Below are 16832 nucleotides of genomic sequence, written 5' to 3'. Positions count from 1 at the left end.
GAGGCGGACGCTCTGGGTTCTGCCGGAGAGGAAGGAGGTGGTCCATTCCAGAGCCTTGTCTCCGATCCTTGCGGCGTGGAGGCATGCGCGTGGTGTGTGGTGGCAGACGGTGTCGAAGGCGGCGGAGAGGTGTAGGAGGATGAGTGCTACGGTCTCACCGTTGTCCAACAGAGTCCTGATGTAGTCAGTGGTGGCGAGGGCGGTCTCGGTGCTGTGGTTGCTGCGGAACCCTGACTGGGAAGGGTCCAGGATTCTGTTCTCTTCGAGGTATCGGGTTAGCTGTCGGTTGACAATCTTCTCGATGACCTTTGCCGGGGAACGGGAGCAGGCAGATGGGCGGAAGTTCTTGAGATCTCTTGGGTCTGCCTTGGGTTTTTTGAGTAGGGCATTGATCTCGGCGTGTTTCCAGCTTTCTGGCAAGGTCGCGGTCTCGAGGGAGAGATTGATGATGTTCCGCAGGTGGGGTGCGATGGAGCTGCTTGCTTTGTTGAAGACGTGGTGCGGGAATGGGTCTGACAGAGAGCCGGAGTGGATTGTGCTCATGGTCTTGATGGTGTCATCGATGCCCATACTGGCCCAGGCTAGCAGGGGGTCGTGGTCGATGGTGTGCGGAGAGTATGTTGTGTTTCTGTCTGTTGGGGCTGTCTGGGTGTTGAAGCTGTCGTGGATGTCTGTTATCTTGCGGTGGAAGAAAAGCGAGGGAGTCGCACAGGGCTTGCGACGGCGGGATGTCGTTGGTGTTGGAGTTGGGGTTGAAGAGCTCCTTGCTATTGTGTGCGTTGTTGTCGAGGCGGTCTTTGAAGAAGGTCCTCTTGGCAGCCCTGATGAGGTGATGGTGGTTGCGGATGGCGTCCTTGTGTGCTGCGTGGCTGTCCGGAGTCTGTTCACTTTGCCATTTCTTCTGTAGTTTCCGGCAAGCTTGCTTGGAGGCTAGGAATTCTGGGGTGAACCAGCTGGCCCTCTTGCTGGTGTCTCTGTCATCCTGCTGTTCTATAGGCTGACTTATACAGAGTAGGCTTTCAGCACCCAGGACGTAGACTCCCTGTGCAGACGTTCCATAGGTTGGTCCTGCAGCAATGGATGGACATCATAGATATCAGCCTCCTCTGTATTTCTAAGGGTCCATGAATCTGCCATGGTTGATTTTTAATTGATCTTTCGTCTTAGCTCCAATCTAAATTGGACCAATGGAGGGCTTCGAAAATCCTTGCTCTGGATTTGTCAGTACCCTCAAAGGAAAGCAGTACTTGAGTTTGCTTCTACGAAACTATCCTAGTATGTGTGAGAAGCTGGCCTGGTATATGCTGTCCACTAGTTATAGTGGGCACCTTGCAACAGTCCAAACAACCCCTTATTGATGATAGGTTAAAGACAACCTTTATTGAAAGCTATCCTAGTGGTAGCTATGTAGAGCAGCCTTCAGGCTAAGTCTAAAAGGAATGTAAAGCAGCTTGTTTTACCAGTCTATAATCTCTTGAGTGGCTAAATGAAAGGAGACCACACCAGGTGTGAGAAAGTGCCATCTTTCTTGCATGGTATGCCCCCACTTTTTGCTAAATTGCTGAATGTACTTCGATTGAGTGTACCCTGGGTTCCTGCCAATCAGGTGCCCAGGGCCTATGTTCCTTCCTTAAACCACACACACTCCAAATTGGCAAACCCTAGCCACATGTCAGCCCCTAGTAAATGGTACCCTAGGTACCCAGGGCCTTGTGGCCAGGGAAGGCCTCTAAGGGCTGCAGCACTCATTGTGCCACCCTCAGAGGCCCTGTACCCTTACACACACACTGCCCTTGCAGGCTGAGTGTCTGGGTGCAGGACAAAACAAAGAGTCGACATGGCACACATCACTGTGTACCATGCCCATCACCTACACTGCCAAGGCATATGTCAGCCACCCCTCTAGCTGGGTGCATTACGCCTATGGTGTGGGCACAGGAGCAGGAGCCCTGTGCCCCTACAGTACCCGGGTCCATTCCTGGGCACTGTAAGTGCAGTGCTGTCATTTAAGAGTACATGGTGCTGAGAGCTTGTCAAACACGAGCTCCACAGCACCATATTGGCAACACTGAAGCCTGGGAAGTTTGGTATCAAACTTCTCAGCACATTGAACCCACACTGATGCCAGTGTAGGATTTAATGTACTAAGCACCCCAGAGGGCATCTTAGAGATGCCCCCTTACAGCTAACTTACAATCCACGTCTGCTCTGAGGCTGCCCAGGCTGCCACACAGCAGACACGTTGCTGGACCCCTGGGTGGGAGAGCCCCTGCTCTCCCGGGCCTGCAACAATGCACATCCTGGGTGAGGTGAGAAATCTCCTCCCCCAGGATGAGCAAAGGGAAGCTTCAAAGGCAGGCCGCCATTTGGAGTTTCCCCAGGCCACTGCAACCCCCCACTCTGGCGGGAAGCTTGGCCGGAAACCCCATACAAGGACAGGGGATGTGCCAGCCTGCCCACCCCACCCCTCAGGTGGGGGAGGCGAGGTGAAGCACATCTCCGGGCTCTCACCATCTTGAAGATGGGAGGCCCTACCCTATCAGGATTAGGCTACTGCCCCCCTCCCACAGGAGAGAGGCAGGATAGGGGGTGTACCCACCCCAGGACAAGGACCCATTGGTCCCTGGCCTTCACCTACCTGTAACGCCCCTAAATCTAGTATTTAGGGGCACCCTGAACCTTCCTTCCTTAGATTCCAGATAGAAACTTACAAGAAGAGCAAGAAGAACAAAGACCTGCCCTGCAGCTGCTAAAAAGAGAAGAAGACACCAACTGCTTAGGCCCCAGCCCAACCGGCCTGTCGACTCTCGAACCTGCACCAGCGCGGCATTTCTCGTGGCCAGCAACCTCACCTACCCCGGAGGACCTGGCTACCTTTTGGCTCTAAGCCCCTGGGACTCCCATGAGTAGAGGCTCTACTCAAGAAACCTATTTTTAACCCCGGGCAGTAGCCCGGAACCGCGGACCCAACACACTCTGCACCAGCCAAGCCTGGCCAGTGCCGGAGTGGACAAAGACCCTGAGGACGACCCCACGGCGACTCTGACCCCGAGTCCGGCACCCAAGGACCCCCCTCGACATCCCGGAAGAAGCCTGCAGCCTCAGAACCAAGTGCCACCCCAACCGCGATCAACCAGAGGGTAAGATTCCCGACGTCAAAAGGCACCCGGCGCCCTGTGGCCCCCTATGCCCAATCCCGGGGTACCCACCTAACCTACAACTACCCAACTTACCTCTCGAAGTGGTGGTGGCACCTGAAACATCCTCGTCCCCGAGCCTGCAGCCTTTTTCCAAACCGGAACATTCCCATTGATTTCCATTGAGCGCCCGAAGGCTCAAAAGCACCCTGCACCCAGCCGCCCGAGTGGCCCTGGCAGTGCCCTCTCTACACTAACCTACTTCCCCACTTGCCCTGAGTAAGTGACCAGGAGCCCAGCTCCCACAGCCGCGTGGCTTGCCAGACAGCAGCCACCAACCAAGGCCCCCCTATCCCTCACAGGATAACATTGGGCCTAAGTCTCTCTGCACCCGGCCGTCCTGAAACCGCTGAGGGTGAACCAACTGTACCTACCTGACACTGGGGGACCCCTGAGTCCATGCCCGGAATTTCAACTCTGCCAGTCGAGTACTTACCCTTAAACCGCTAACTTCATTTTCCTCATAGGGTAACATTGACTGGCTTTTTCTTCAAAAATCTTCTAAGTGTGAACTTTTCAAAACTACAAAAATTCACCAAAAATCAGCCAAGTGACAAAAACGAATTTACTCACCTGCTCCTAGGTGAGCGCCCAGTGCTGGATCTTGGTGCCCAGTCCTGACCCTGAAAAGTGTTCACAACTATACTTACCTCTAACTCATTTTTCTCCCATAGGAAACCATTGTCTGCTTTTCTGTGAAATTTCTTCTAAGAGTCTATTTTTGCAAATTTGAAATATTCTTTTAAAATCGTACCATTTCTGCAAACAAAATTACTTACCTGTTTTTGATAAGGACCCCAGTCCTGGGTCTAGGTACCCAGTCCTGGATTACTAAAGTAACGATAAAGTACTCTACCTGCAATTTGAATTTCTTGCCATAGAGTTCCATTGAATGTTTTCTTTGAAATATTTTCTAAGTGCTAACTTTTGAAATAGCTAAATATTATTTAAAAATCATTACAGTTATTAAGTCGACTTTCATCACTTGATTCTGAATACTGACCCAAGGCTGGTTCTAGGAGCCAGACCTGGAATTCCAAAAGTAATCTGAAAAGTAATTTATTACAAATAACCTGAATTTACCATTGAGCTCAATGCATTATGTTTAGGAAATAGGATTGTTTATTGCAACCAACTGTGACTGTTTACACAAATTTATTGCTTAAGACAAAAGTATTTATATTCAACCTCTCATTCTGAGAAAGTATATTTTTACCCCCTTTGTGGTTCTAAAAATAAAACAAGCATATATTTTATATATATAAACCATTGGCCTAGAGTTCAGTTATTGAGTGTGTGAAACCATTTGCTGACTGAGTGTGTACAATAAATGCTTTACACTGTCCTCTGGTACTGCCTTACTGCTCGACCAAGCTACCACTTTTGAGAGTAAGGTCATACCTAACTTTGACCTCTATCAGCCTCTGGGGGACTGTGGACTCTGTACACCCTGTACCTATTAGGGAACAGTATATACAGAGCCACTTTCTCACACCAGGTATATATATAAAATATATGTATTTATTACTAAACACACCCTACTAGTCTCTTTATGAGGCTAGAGGTAAAAGCACATAAGTTACACTTCAAATATTACAGTAAAGTAGCACAAATACACGTTAGGCCCTAGGGGTGAGCCAAACCATATACTAAAATAGTGGTATAAGAACCACGACTTAACTAGACACAAGGCCTAGAGCCTGTAGAATCGCTGGGACCCCAAGGAACCACCCAAGGTAGTGACACAGGGGACCCACGGGGCCGTTTGCAGTGTGAGAACACAGCTGCGAGCTCCTGTTAGCTTCTATGGGGAAAGTCGTGGTTAGAATTTTAAAGATAAAGGACACTTAGAGATGGACTGGGACCAAACCCTCTGGGACTTAGACAGTTCTAGGGTCAACACCCACGGAAGCACCGGAGTACTCGAGTTACCTCACCCAGGGAAGCAGGGTGCATAGGTGTCAAATGGTGTAGGGTCGCATCGTCGTTTTCAATAGGAGCTGGCGAAAAAGTGCTACTGCCGGGAAGATCCAAGCCTGGATCAGAGATGTGAAGAACCTGAAAGCAGAGGGGACAGAGTCTGGGTCACTTGCCAGTGACCAGGGGCACGATAGATGAATGCCCACCGATGTCGGGTGTTTTCAGGTGAAGAAGGTGAAGCTTGACTGTTCAGCCACGAGGACCAGGAGGTGTCGAGGATGACCAGGAGCTGGATTCGAGCTGTCCGATAAAGGATGTCGAGTGCTGCAGCATCGGTGGCCGGATTGGACACAACAAGCCTTGGCAACAGCAACCCCCGCAGAGAGTGAAGAAATGCTTCGGTGCGGACCAGCAAGGTCCGAGGGACTCCGCCAGCAAGGAGGAGTGAGGGCACGTCTGGAGCAACCAGGGAAGCCCAAAGAAAGTCAGAGTTACCTTCACAGGGACCCACCAATCGATGGACCAGGGATAGCGAAGGGACCTTGAGAGGAGTCACAAAATGGCGGCCCACGGGTCACTCAGGGTGACTAGGCCAACAATCTTCGGTGGATTTTCTGCTCGGGGTCTGGGCTATAAGTACCCAATGCACAGCCTCAGGAGACGTCGAGAAGCGGAGGCACTTGAAAATGTGCACGGTGTCCAGGGGTTCCGGTTCCACGGTACCCACGAGGGCTACAGGTCTCAGCTTTGCTGGGAACTCGGTTCGGCCTCTGGGAAGTCTGGAAATCCACCTCTGGTGTTGCAAAGTCTTCGACGTCCAGCGGGAGCTTTGGAGATGCAGACCGGACAGATGCGTCTTTGGTGCCTGCCAAGCAGGGGAGTAACTCCTTTACTCCAAGGGAGATTCTTCAGTCATCTGGCGTTGAAGAGATCGTCGAAGTTCCAGGATTCAGTTTCATAGTTTCGTCCAGGGATATCTAAAGTCCTGTTGCCAGGGGTTCCTATCTTATACCCAAGGAAGGAGACCCACCTATGGGAGGCTTTGGAAAGAGGGGTGGCTACACCCATTTCCTTTGTCCAGTTTCGTGCCAGAGTTTGGGCTGGACTATGCACAGGGACACCAAATGTGCCTTCAGTGCAGGACTTCAAAGCACTCTCAGAGTGCACCCAACCAGCCCCAAAACACTAAAACCTCCCTGTGACAGGGAACCTATTGTCCAGGCCTCCCCTGCCGGAGTATCGGTCAGCAGCAGGAGGCCAGACTCGTGTTTGTGGCTGCAGCATCCATTTTGTGATGCCAGGGCTCTTTTAAGTTGGTACCGGGTATACCGGTGCTGTCATGTCTCTCCCTCTAGAAGGGTGGGATCATACTCCCACACCAGTTACTGGTGTGGGGGTATGATTCCAAGGTGTTTGACACCAAACACGACATGTTTCTGTGCAGCCAGTTCAAAGTTAGCATTTACCGTTTGGTTATAATGCACTTAAGAATATATGGTCAGGCTGCATCACAGACAACCCCGGAGAAGAGATTCTGAAGGCTGCTGAGGGGCTCCTCTCATGCATGGGCACCCTCTCACACAAAACCAAGAACCCTGCCTTCAGGATTGATAAGGCCTTCCATAGGGGTGACTGATAGGTTTCTATGTGCAGTGATAGGTGATATATAGTGAACCTATATCTCAGTAAGGGGTGCATGCACCACCTTACCCAGGCTGCAGTAGCAGACCTGTGGTGTCATTTTGGAGGGCTTCCCAGGGGTGGCATAATACATGCTTCAGCCCCTGGTAGGCCTCTGGGGTACCTATGCCCTGGGTACATAGTATACCATATGCTAGGGACTTATAAGGGCACCCCAGAATCCAATCTGTGGTGTACCTAAGGTACTAGGAATCAATTTATAAGAGAAAGCAGATAGGCTGGGGCCCTGAATAGCAGGTTCCCGGCCAAACTAAGTCAAAAACCATCAAAACACCAGGAAAAAAGTGGGGGCAACCAAGTAGTCAAATTCCACCTTCCTACAGTATGTACTTAACTCCCATTCTCCAGGTGATTGCCAGTGTTACAAAAGTAACCCAATTTCCTCTTTGGTAAGGCAAACATTTATTCAGCTGATAATCATTCAAACTGCCGTAAAAAGACCATAGGCGATTATACCAACCCTCAGTTACAGTCAAGAGGCATTGCAGTTTTTGCGGCTATAAGACAGAATAGTCACTTCACATTTTGTGTTCCTGTCTGGCATTGGATGCTGAACACAGATTCTGGTTAAAGCCAATGTTTACCAACAAGGGCAGGCTTCATTTTTGTGGTCTCACTACAGTAAGCTCTAGCTGCATATAGGAAGATAGCACTGCATACCATACTCCACAAAGCCAATCCTTCCTCAAGATTGAATGCGTGTCAATCCCAGTTGCCTTGGTCCTATTTGTTGCTTTCCTTCATTTTTGTATTTGACCAGCTCACAGGAGCCTTTTGGTTTCACCATCAGTAGAACCGTCATTTTTACCTGCTCTGAACACAGCATTGCAACCACAGCCCCATTTAAATCACATCAGTTTGCTGCCTTTCAGTGTATCCTAGTGAGCACTAGAAAACTGTGGTAAACAAACATTGGCAATGCCAATCGTCCTCACTTGTATGTAGAGGTAATCAAGACTGATTGCCACTATAGCTTGTTGTGGAGTAGCACCTTCGTTGTCTGACTGGTACGATCACTGAAATGCTTGGATGGTTCGTGAAATTGATTGATGCTTTTCTTGCACAGCTGACACCTGTCTCTTAATTGGAATCTTGAACCCCAATAGAACCAGAATGTCTTGTAAGACAAACTCATTTGTGCAGCTTGGTTTTAGGCTGATTTAAGTGCTTGTTTTGAGCAATGTTTATGATGATAATCTTCATGCTTCACACATTTATCTGTGAATAAGTACTTCATGCTAAGGCTAGTGTTTTCTATGAGGAGCTTTATCAATGGTTTAGTCTAGATTGAACCAACTTCTAGCTTCCGTATTTGAGCACTCTTCCGCACTAAGTTGACTTTGTCTTTTTAACCCCTTCCCTGCTCATGACGGAACCGTTCCGTCATGAGCCACGGTTGGCGTGTGCTCATGACGGAACGGTTCCGTCATGACACTCCCGTTGGCGGCCGCTCCGCCTGCGCGGCGCTGTTTCCCCGCCTGTGCGGGGGGACAACGCAAATGGGCGGAGTCATGACAGAACCGTTCCGTCATGAGCACAGCTCAACTGTGGCTCATGACGGAGCGGCTCCGTCATGAGCACAGGCCCACCGCGCTGCCCCCCTGCCCCCCCCAGCGCTGCAGCGGAATGTCCGCAGCAGCGAAGGGGTTAATGAAAGTAGGGTGGCAATCGATGTGTTTATTTATTTTGAAGGTTTTATATAGCGCGAACATGACCCTTGCGGGTATCAGATCGCTTTACAAGAGTCGTGCATAGGGAACAAAAGGAACACATGAAAACATAGGTAAGAATTGAAATACAGGTCTTAGTTGCGTGGATGCAAATGTACAAGACTTGACATTGGTCTAGGTGTTTGTTAGGGCTATCCCATCAGCGGTAAGGACGGCCGCAATGCATTTGGGTTTAACCTTTCCTTTTGGCATCTGCTTTTGAGGTTCCAGGTGATTTAGCAGTGTTTCTGTGTGATTTACATGAACCTTTTCATATAGCACCCCCTTATTTCACGTTTGAACAATATGTATCTGAATTAAAACGTATGTTTTTTAGACTTCTTGTAAGGGTTCCAATTAACCTTCAAAATATATTTACCTACATAATTTATGTGTGTTACTTAGACATTTTGAAGAATTTGGCATTGCATGTAAAAGTTATGCAGGAGTTCATGCTTCTTCCTGGTGAAAAAAATCAATTCCTTTATCCAGAATGTCGAAGTTGCACAGATGAAAAGAGACATATACTAATGTATACCTAGGGGTAGATTGTCAAACATCTTGTGCTGGGATAGCATCACAAAAGTGACGCTAACCAGTACCAAATGTTTTTTTTACCATTTTCTTTGCTGCGCAGAACTTGTTTTGCATTGGAAAGTATCCTAAAGTAACGCAAAGCAGTGTGAAGCATTGCTTTGCGTTACTTAGTGCCAAGGGGGCATTGCATGGGTGATACATGAGCATTCCAATGCAACCACCCATGCCTTTTGATGCAAAACCCTATCTCCAAACAATTGTAGACAGGGTTTAGCGCCAGGTGTGAACAGGAAAAATGTTTTAATTTCTTCTTTCTTTTCCCACTTTGCACTGTGCAGCACACATACAAAGTGGGAAAAGTGTTTGAACTTGAGTAGGCATAGTATTTTGTACAGGAAGGGTACCCTTCCTGTACAAAACCTATGCTAGACTTAGGCAAGCACCCTAGTACTCCGGGCCAGACTGGGAACCGAAACCGGCCCTTGCAAACTGCTCAGCTGCCTCCCCTGGAGGGGAAAGGGGGTGCGGCCGAGCTATTTGCTAGGGCCGGTTTTGCCGATTTTGTTACCGGAGGCCGATGTAGCCGCCCCCGTGACAAAAACAGCCCCCCAGGGGCCCAAACCGGCCCCCTCTCTGGCAGCCCACCAGGGAAATGTCCAGTGCTCGCTATGGCCAGCCTGGCCCTGCTAGCACTATGGCGCGAAGGTGTGTGTCTAGCGCCGGTGCTAGGGAGAGAGGAGGAGAGAGCCATATCTCTGTAATAATAGCACTCTCCTGCTCCCTCCCTGTCGTGAAACTCAGCGCAGTATTTATGGCTGCGTGCCTTCTTTTGAAAATCTGGCTCCAAGAATGCATTGCCTTACAGGCAGGAAAGGCCTTAAATTGCCACATCAAGTTTGGAGGTTGAATGTTTCTCAGCTCTAGTATATTCCCAGTAGCCTCTATCACATGATAGAGCATGTGACAATATATCGTCGCATCTCGCTGTCCAAAGGACTTTGACTAATACACATTTTAGAATAAGCTCTAAGAATTTTCAGCACGGATAACCCAGTAACTCAAAGTCTGGTGATGCTGAGGCACAGAAAGTCTTGCGCCTTCTGCAGTCATGGAAAGCCTGGCACATAACCAGCTGTGCCCCAGCCCTGCCATGCGTCCACAGGCACTGGCATTGTTGGGAATTGTGCCATTGTCCTGGCAGGCCAATTCTTCTTTGACAAAAGCCGACCTTGCCTACCTTGGTGCTGTTGGCATTTGGATGGGAGGGTTTCTTGGAACACGGCCAGGAATGACCCATCATCAAACCAATTGTAACATCCCCCTTAATTCTGCAACTTACGGATATTTGAAAGCATTCCTAATCATTTTTTCTCTTCTTTTTGCAGGGCTCGGCTCCCATCCTGGTTGTCATGGTGATCCTGCTGAACATTGGAGTCGCCATTTTGTTTATCCACTTTTTCATTTAAAACAAGGCCAACTACATTTGCAAAAAACGGAAAGTAATAAAAAATGTTAGAAAAACCACCAAGAAATCCGGACTTGTGCAAACAGGGAGGGAAGCACGGAAACTAGACTGTTCCTACGTGGACTATGATATGAAAAACTTGAAGTGTTTTTTTTGTTTGTTTGATTTTGGGTATTCATTTTCCAGGACATAACTCACTCTCTCTCACGGTTTGCCTTTTATCTCATGGGTAATGTTTTTTCTTGTTTTTTAGCCAAAATGATTTGCTTGTATAACTTTATGCTGTGTGGCATGGCAGAATGTTGAAGACTCTTAAGCCCAACAAAGCCTCCTTGGAGGCAAAGGCCAGGATTGGGGAGGCAAGCTTGGGTCTGAAAGTCATGGGAAGTGGGGGACAAAAAGTGGATCAGGGTCAGCCACAGCAACAGAAGACCCTCAGTAGAATTCTGTAAGGCAGGTTGAGGAAAATCTGTTGGCAAAGTTTCCTTTCCCTTTTTTTTTTTTTTTTTTTTTTAAATCAGTTCTGAAGACATTCATTTTCTCCAAAAACGTGAATTTGTGGGATGAAAGCTTTTGACTTGTGGAGAGGTATTTTTTATTCTTAGGTAGGTCTTTACTTTTACAATTAAAATCAAAAATGTGAAACAAGGGCAGCTGCCACCATATCCCTGATATACCAAATGAAAATCCCATCATATTTTTGTTTCTCTAGGAAACTGGTTTGGTCTAGCTGTTTTCTCAGCCGCTCGTTGATGCAATACACCACCTTCTACAAATTTCTTCTAATAATGCTATTCCTTTGCCCTTAAGGTACTTGGACATGGCATCCACATGTCAGACCATCTGTCCTCCTACATCCCTGACCATCACTTCCTGCGTCACCCAAGCAGGTCACTATGTTCAAAAGCGGTGCTGTTGAAAGCCCGCGCATCAGATCCTGGTCAATGTGCTGCTAATAGCTGAGCTCGAGCACTGAACTCTTTGGCTTACCCCAGAGGAGGCTTGCCTGGTTCTACTCTGCCACGGACTGTTCCCAGCCCTCACGGCCATGGGACTAAGCATGTCGTATTTTTGCACTTCGTACACAGGATGCGTTTTCCGCCTTCCAGAAGGCCCGCCAGCCTACGTCGGCAATGGATGCCTCAAGAAAGGATGTATTTTTTTCTAAATGTCCCTTGATTTTCAGTTGTTGGAACATCTTTGTAATATGCCTGCCTTTTTGTTCCCTACCAATGAAGATGACGATGACAATACAGTAATGTGTATATTCATTAAAGATGCAGTACCCCTGTTTCAAAGCTATTGCTGTCCTCATCTCCCCGCTCCCCCAAAAAAACAGAGTGTGTTCCTATTCTTAATTATTCTTAATTAAATTGCCTGAGAAATGAAAAAGTCTAACATGGAAGTGTTTTATTTCTATCGTTTAAAAAAAGCATTTTTCTGCTCAGAATGAGTGCTTCATAAACTTTTGTTTACGAAAATTCAGATGCTGTGTGTTATGCTGAAGGGAGTTTAAGGATGAAGAGAAATTTAAATACAACCTTTCTTCAATGCCTAGAAGCAGTGGTGGCTGGTGACATTTGAAAGTGGTAGGCGTAAAATTATTGTCCTAATGCAACGCAGCGAGCGAGCATAGCGAGCGAGCCGGAACAACCTAAGGAGGGTTCGGGGGGGGTACTCCCCCTGAGAAAATTTTGAAAAAAGAGTGGACAAATGCTGCATTTTCAAGCAAATTTGAGAAAGCAGGAAGGTTAATGAAGCAATTGTGAAAGTGCAGTTATTACATTAATAAAGAGATGTCATATAACATAGGTTGCTGCTTATTCAGTATATGTGTCTTTGCTCTCCCTGTGCCCTTACATATCACTTATCTCGTATCCATCGCTCTGTCCCTTGCTCTACTTGGGACCTTATAATAATCTGTTCATCTCCGTCCTCTCCCTGTGCACTCATGCACCTCTCCAGAAAACTTAAATAAAACCATCATACTAAGGGGCTGCTAACCGGAGCTACCTGCCAAAAATGCACCTATATCCCACAGCACTCTATCTTCAATCACCTCCTTCATCGCACTCTATGTCCTGCGACGCGTCCTCAGACCCCTCTGATCTGTCACAAATGACAAAAAAACACTCCCCCCACACAAGATCCCAACAATACACCCTGCCTACCACTAATCCCCCACTGTGCAGCATGCTACCCGCCTGAAAATGCGCTACCGCTTACTGCAACGGGATGTTAAGCGCTATGTGAGTGACACAATATGCTACCTTATCTCTTCCTATCCATCACTAACCCATCTCTCCTCTGCTTCCTTCCCTCCCGCTGTGTTGCCGCGCTCCCCTTTTGTCATTGTGCCTCTCTAGCCTCCCCCGACCCTCTCATCCTCTCATCTCCCTCCCTCAACGCCCTTCTCCCACCCTTCACTCTTCTCATTCATCCCCACTCACCCGTCCATCGCTTTATGTCACTCCTGACTCACTTTTAACCTTTCCTCTCAATGCTCCATGGCTTTCTCAGTTTCAAGCTACTGTTTAGTTTCTTCCCTCTTTCTCTGCCCCGTCCACCCTCCTCTTTGTCTTTCCCTTTTCCATTTGACCCCCCCAGTCTAGTTTTTATTCTCCTCCGTCCATGTTGTCCCTTCCTGCTCACCCGTGTGTCACTTTTCCCCTCTCCAAATCTAACTCTTACCTCTGTGCCCGCCCCACACAAGCGGTTACTTGCCCACAGTCCACTGCACCAGAGCCTCAGAGGCGCCATACCATGGTACCAGGCGCCATCAACTCACATATTACTTTCTCACAAACGCACGTCTTAAGCGCAGTAACCCCATGTGCTGCCTCCTCCTTAAGGCAAAGTGCACAAACCACCATAAAGCCACTACTCCCCCACACTACACGCAGAGACACTGCACTGGTCACTATTATATGGATGTGGATTACAAATATGGATTATTATTCTAAATCCCTGACACCACAGAACTCAAGTGCCCAGGTCCACACATGGGTAGCTCATCAAATCCGCGTTTTTTTCTATGTATTCTGGGACTGGTAGTCCTGTATCTCTAATTAACCGGGACTACAAGTCCCAGAATGAAAAGACTAAATTTAGACTGTGTGTGCACCTAGAAATGTGGAACTTGTCAGCTCCGCACTCTTCCACCATGAAAGACACATGACCCTGACCCCCCTCCCACTCCCTGACACCCCCCACCCCTGCCTTCCGTGGAGGACCAGCATCAGCCACCTTAACCCCCACACACTTTCTCCCTATACCCATCCTCACCTCGCCAATGAAACTATTCAACGCCTCTTGAACAGAGACAGGAACAGGCAGACAATAGGACGCTTGAAGAGGAGCAGGCACGCAGGAGAAGTGTGAGGGATGCGAGACGTGCAGACAAAATGTGATGCATGAGATAGGCAGCTTTGAATAGGTTAAGGTTTACTCCCCACAAGGAAGTTTCAACGACTGTCACTTGCCACAAAAATGAGTGGGAACGTCAAATGTCATTGGGAAAATAAAGCAGCACAGAAAAATGTAGTGGTCGACTAAACCTTTCAAATGTGCGCGTGCATTTCATATCATTTGGGTAATTCTGAAACTCTAAAGTTTTTCCAATACACAGTTAAATGTAATGCTCCTAACAAGCATACAGAGACTGATCACCAATTTAACTCTGGACAAACATCGCCCTCGCTAATCTGCATAATTTACTGTGACGCAGTAATTGCAAATTTACAATGAAACGCACACTACACATACCAAATCTCGGTATGAATCTCAAATGCAATACTGATCTAAACACTGGATGCACAGGCGATCACCTGATCAAAACGCCAAACACGTTTGTCTCCCTATAATCGACTATCGAATGGTGTATATTTGATCTTGGTGCAGTTAGCGAAAAGTAGTGCACAGCATACTATGAAAAGTCACGTGGCAAAAGTTAGCACATATCTAAATCAAAACAATCCAGGATGCAATACACACGCCAGATAACATTTCAACACAATAAAATGCCATTTACAATTAATTGGGCGATACTGTGGGATTTCACTGCTTTGAGTAGTTTTGGAAGTGGCAGTCCAAGCATATTTCAGAATATTTCAAATACGGAGACAGTCAAATATTAGGTGAAGAATCCAAAAATTCATACCGCCAATACTTACAATAACGGCCAAATGTGACGTTATTCACTCAAAAAAAGATATTGGTTCTTACTGAGCAGCACGCATATGATAAAATCACGCTTTTCATTTCAGTAAATTTATCACTGAAAACCCTAAATAAGTTCTAGTATCACCACCATACAAGTGAGTACATAAATGGTGGTACTTTTGCCACATCGTGTGAAGAGTAAATCAAAACTACAGCATTTACCCCTCACTTTTGAACTCTTGCACCGCAGGCAAGCCCAGCACAGATGTTAAACACAAGTGAAATGGGGTCTCTCGCCACGCTTCTAATTCCTCCACGTCTAAGAGACTCAGATGTTCCAGCGCTTTCATGAAGGCAACGATGATCACCAGAACCACTATCATTCGCTCGGAATACTCGCGGGAAGGGGAGGGTCGCGCGGGGAAGAAGATTTAAAATAAAGCAAAAAACGTACCAGGTCCGCGCAACCTCTGTTCCTGAGATGGGGTCCAACTCCCGCGTTGGCGCCTTCAATGGTTACCGCGTCAATGACTCGAGTGGCAACCCCTCTCAGCCAATCCTGGCGCTGCCAGCAGCGCCAGGATTGGCTGAGGGCACGGTTACTCTCCGCCCGCCTCCCCATTAGGAGACCGAGTTTTGAGCCTTTGCTCAACCCTCTTTCTCCTAAGGGGCAAGCGCCAGCCAGACACAACACTAGTGCGCATGACTGGGCATGGCTGAAAAATTCTCCGACCTAAGCCCAGCATGCGCACTTGTGCTGCTGCCTGTGCCTGCTGTGCGCTTGTCAGTCAGGTGAGTCAGCATGACCCAGACCGCCCACCCCCTTCAGACTCTGAAGGGGGTGGGCGGTCCCTCGTCATGCTGACTCACCTGATTCAGGCTGACTGACATCACATGCATTTTATCTGAATGTCGGGACTCGTCTCGGAGCTGCCGGCTGTGGGCACGGGTGGCTTGTGGGGCAACACCCCAGAGCCCTAATGGACGTACCGCGCCTGCCTAGAAGTTTTTTAAATCAAGCACTGCCCCGTGGAGGTAAGAACGGTGGGGCGGCAGGGTGGGGGGCAAGGTTCAACATAAGACGACGAGAGAAACTTGGGTTTCTATTTTTTTTAATTTAAGCTTCCCTTGTTGTCGTATGTCGAATCCCCCCCTCTTACCTTCACAGGCCGCACCTGCTTAAAATACCCTCAAATGAACTGTAGCCATCATTAATCTCATGTCCCACCTGAATGTCCCATAGGGTACAGCAAGAAGGTGAAATATGTAACGTGCAGCAACCGTGGCATTGTTTTGCCTACAGAGTAGATAACATGGGGATCTGTGATGCAGGCAGTGTCCCATTAGCGAAATGTCTCACATACTTAGTGCCTTCACCTGGATTTAGGCTGTCCAGGAACTACTACCGCTTCGTCAAATAATTATAGACTCGCATCCAATGGCAGATTTACAGACTGGTGCAACGCAGGACCACAATTTGCTGCGCTCTGAGGCATTTTCCTATTTCTACATGTGCTGTAGAATGCAGTGCAAAGGGTGTCAAACAGTGTGTTAAGTTTTCTCACCTTATGGATGGGTTGTGGTCCCTTTCCAGTCTGGATGGTTAGGGGAATGCTGGCGCTTTTGGGAATGGAGTGCAAGGCTTGTGGAAGGAATGTGCCTCTCCTCTGCTAAGTGAGAGATAGTCGTCCCGCATACAATTAAGGTTATCCATTTGTGGGACCAAAATGTTAAATGCAAAGCAGGGGTTATCCCTCAACGCTTGCGCTTTTGTGGAATTGTACTATTATGTGTGACACAACCACTGAAATTTAAGATCCAATCACAATAATTATTGGATGAAAAGAATGTAATACTTTAAATAAAAGGTTTACTGCACTTCATCAGTTGAGCAGAGGAAAATTAAAAAAAATTATTTTGGTCTTATCTGGGCCCGAGCGGGTCTGTCGTGAATGAATCAGTGTGCAAAGAGATTCCAATGATTTTGTTTTTTTAAAAACTTTTATTCATTGAAATTCAGATACAGATAAATACAGAACATTGGTCCACAGCATATCGTGGTACAGTGTGAAATGATGGCAAGAAATGTTCGAGGATGTCCAAAATAGCATATATAATAACCCAACACAAACAAACAGATTT

At 47.7% G+C, this 16832-nt stretch overlaps 1 protein-coding gene across 1 annotated transcript in view; it reads left to right on the top strand.

Annotated features, from left to right (window-relative positions):
* Positions 1 to 11916, top strand: part of JPH3 (junctophilin 3) — a 664009-nt gene extending 652093 nt beyond the window's left edge. The window contains exon 5 of the mRNA XM_085637819.1: positions 10450 to 11916. Within this exon, the coding sequence (XP_085493945.1) occupies positions 10450 to 10530 (81 nt within the window). The 3' untranslated portion in view covers positions 10531 to 11916. The remainder of the gene's footprint in view (positions 1 to 10449) is intronic.
* The last annotated feature ends 4916 nt before the right edge of the window (positions 11917 to 16832 follow it).

The sequence above is a fragment of the Triturus cristatus genome, chromosome 12, assembly GCF_964204655.1.
Source record: "Triturus cristatus chromosome 12, aTriCri1.1, whole genome shotgun sequence".
NCBI lineage: Eukaryota > Metazoa > Chordata > Amphibia > Caudata > Salamandridae > Triturus > Triturus cristatus.
The sequence above is the reverse complement of the archived record's forward strand: the minus strand, read 5'-3'. Positions and strand labels throughout refer to the sequence as shown.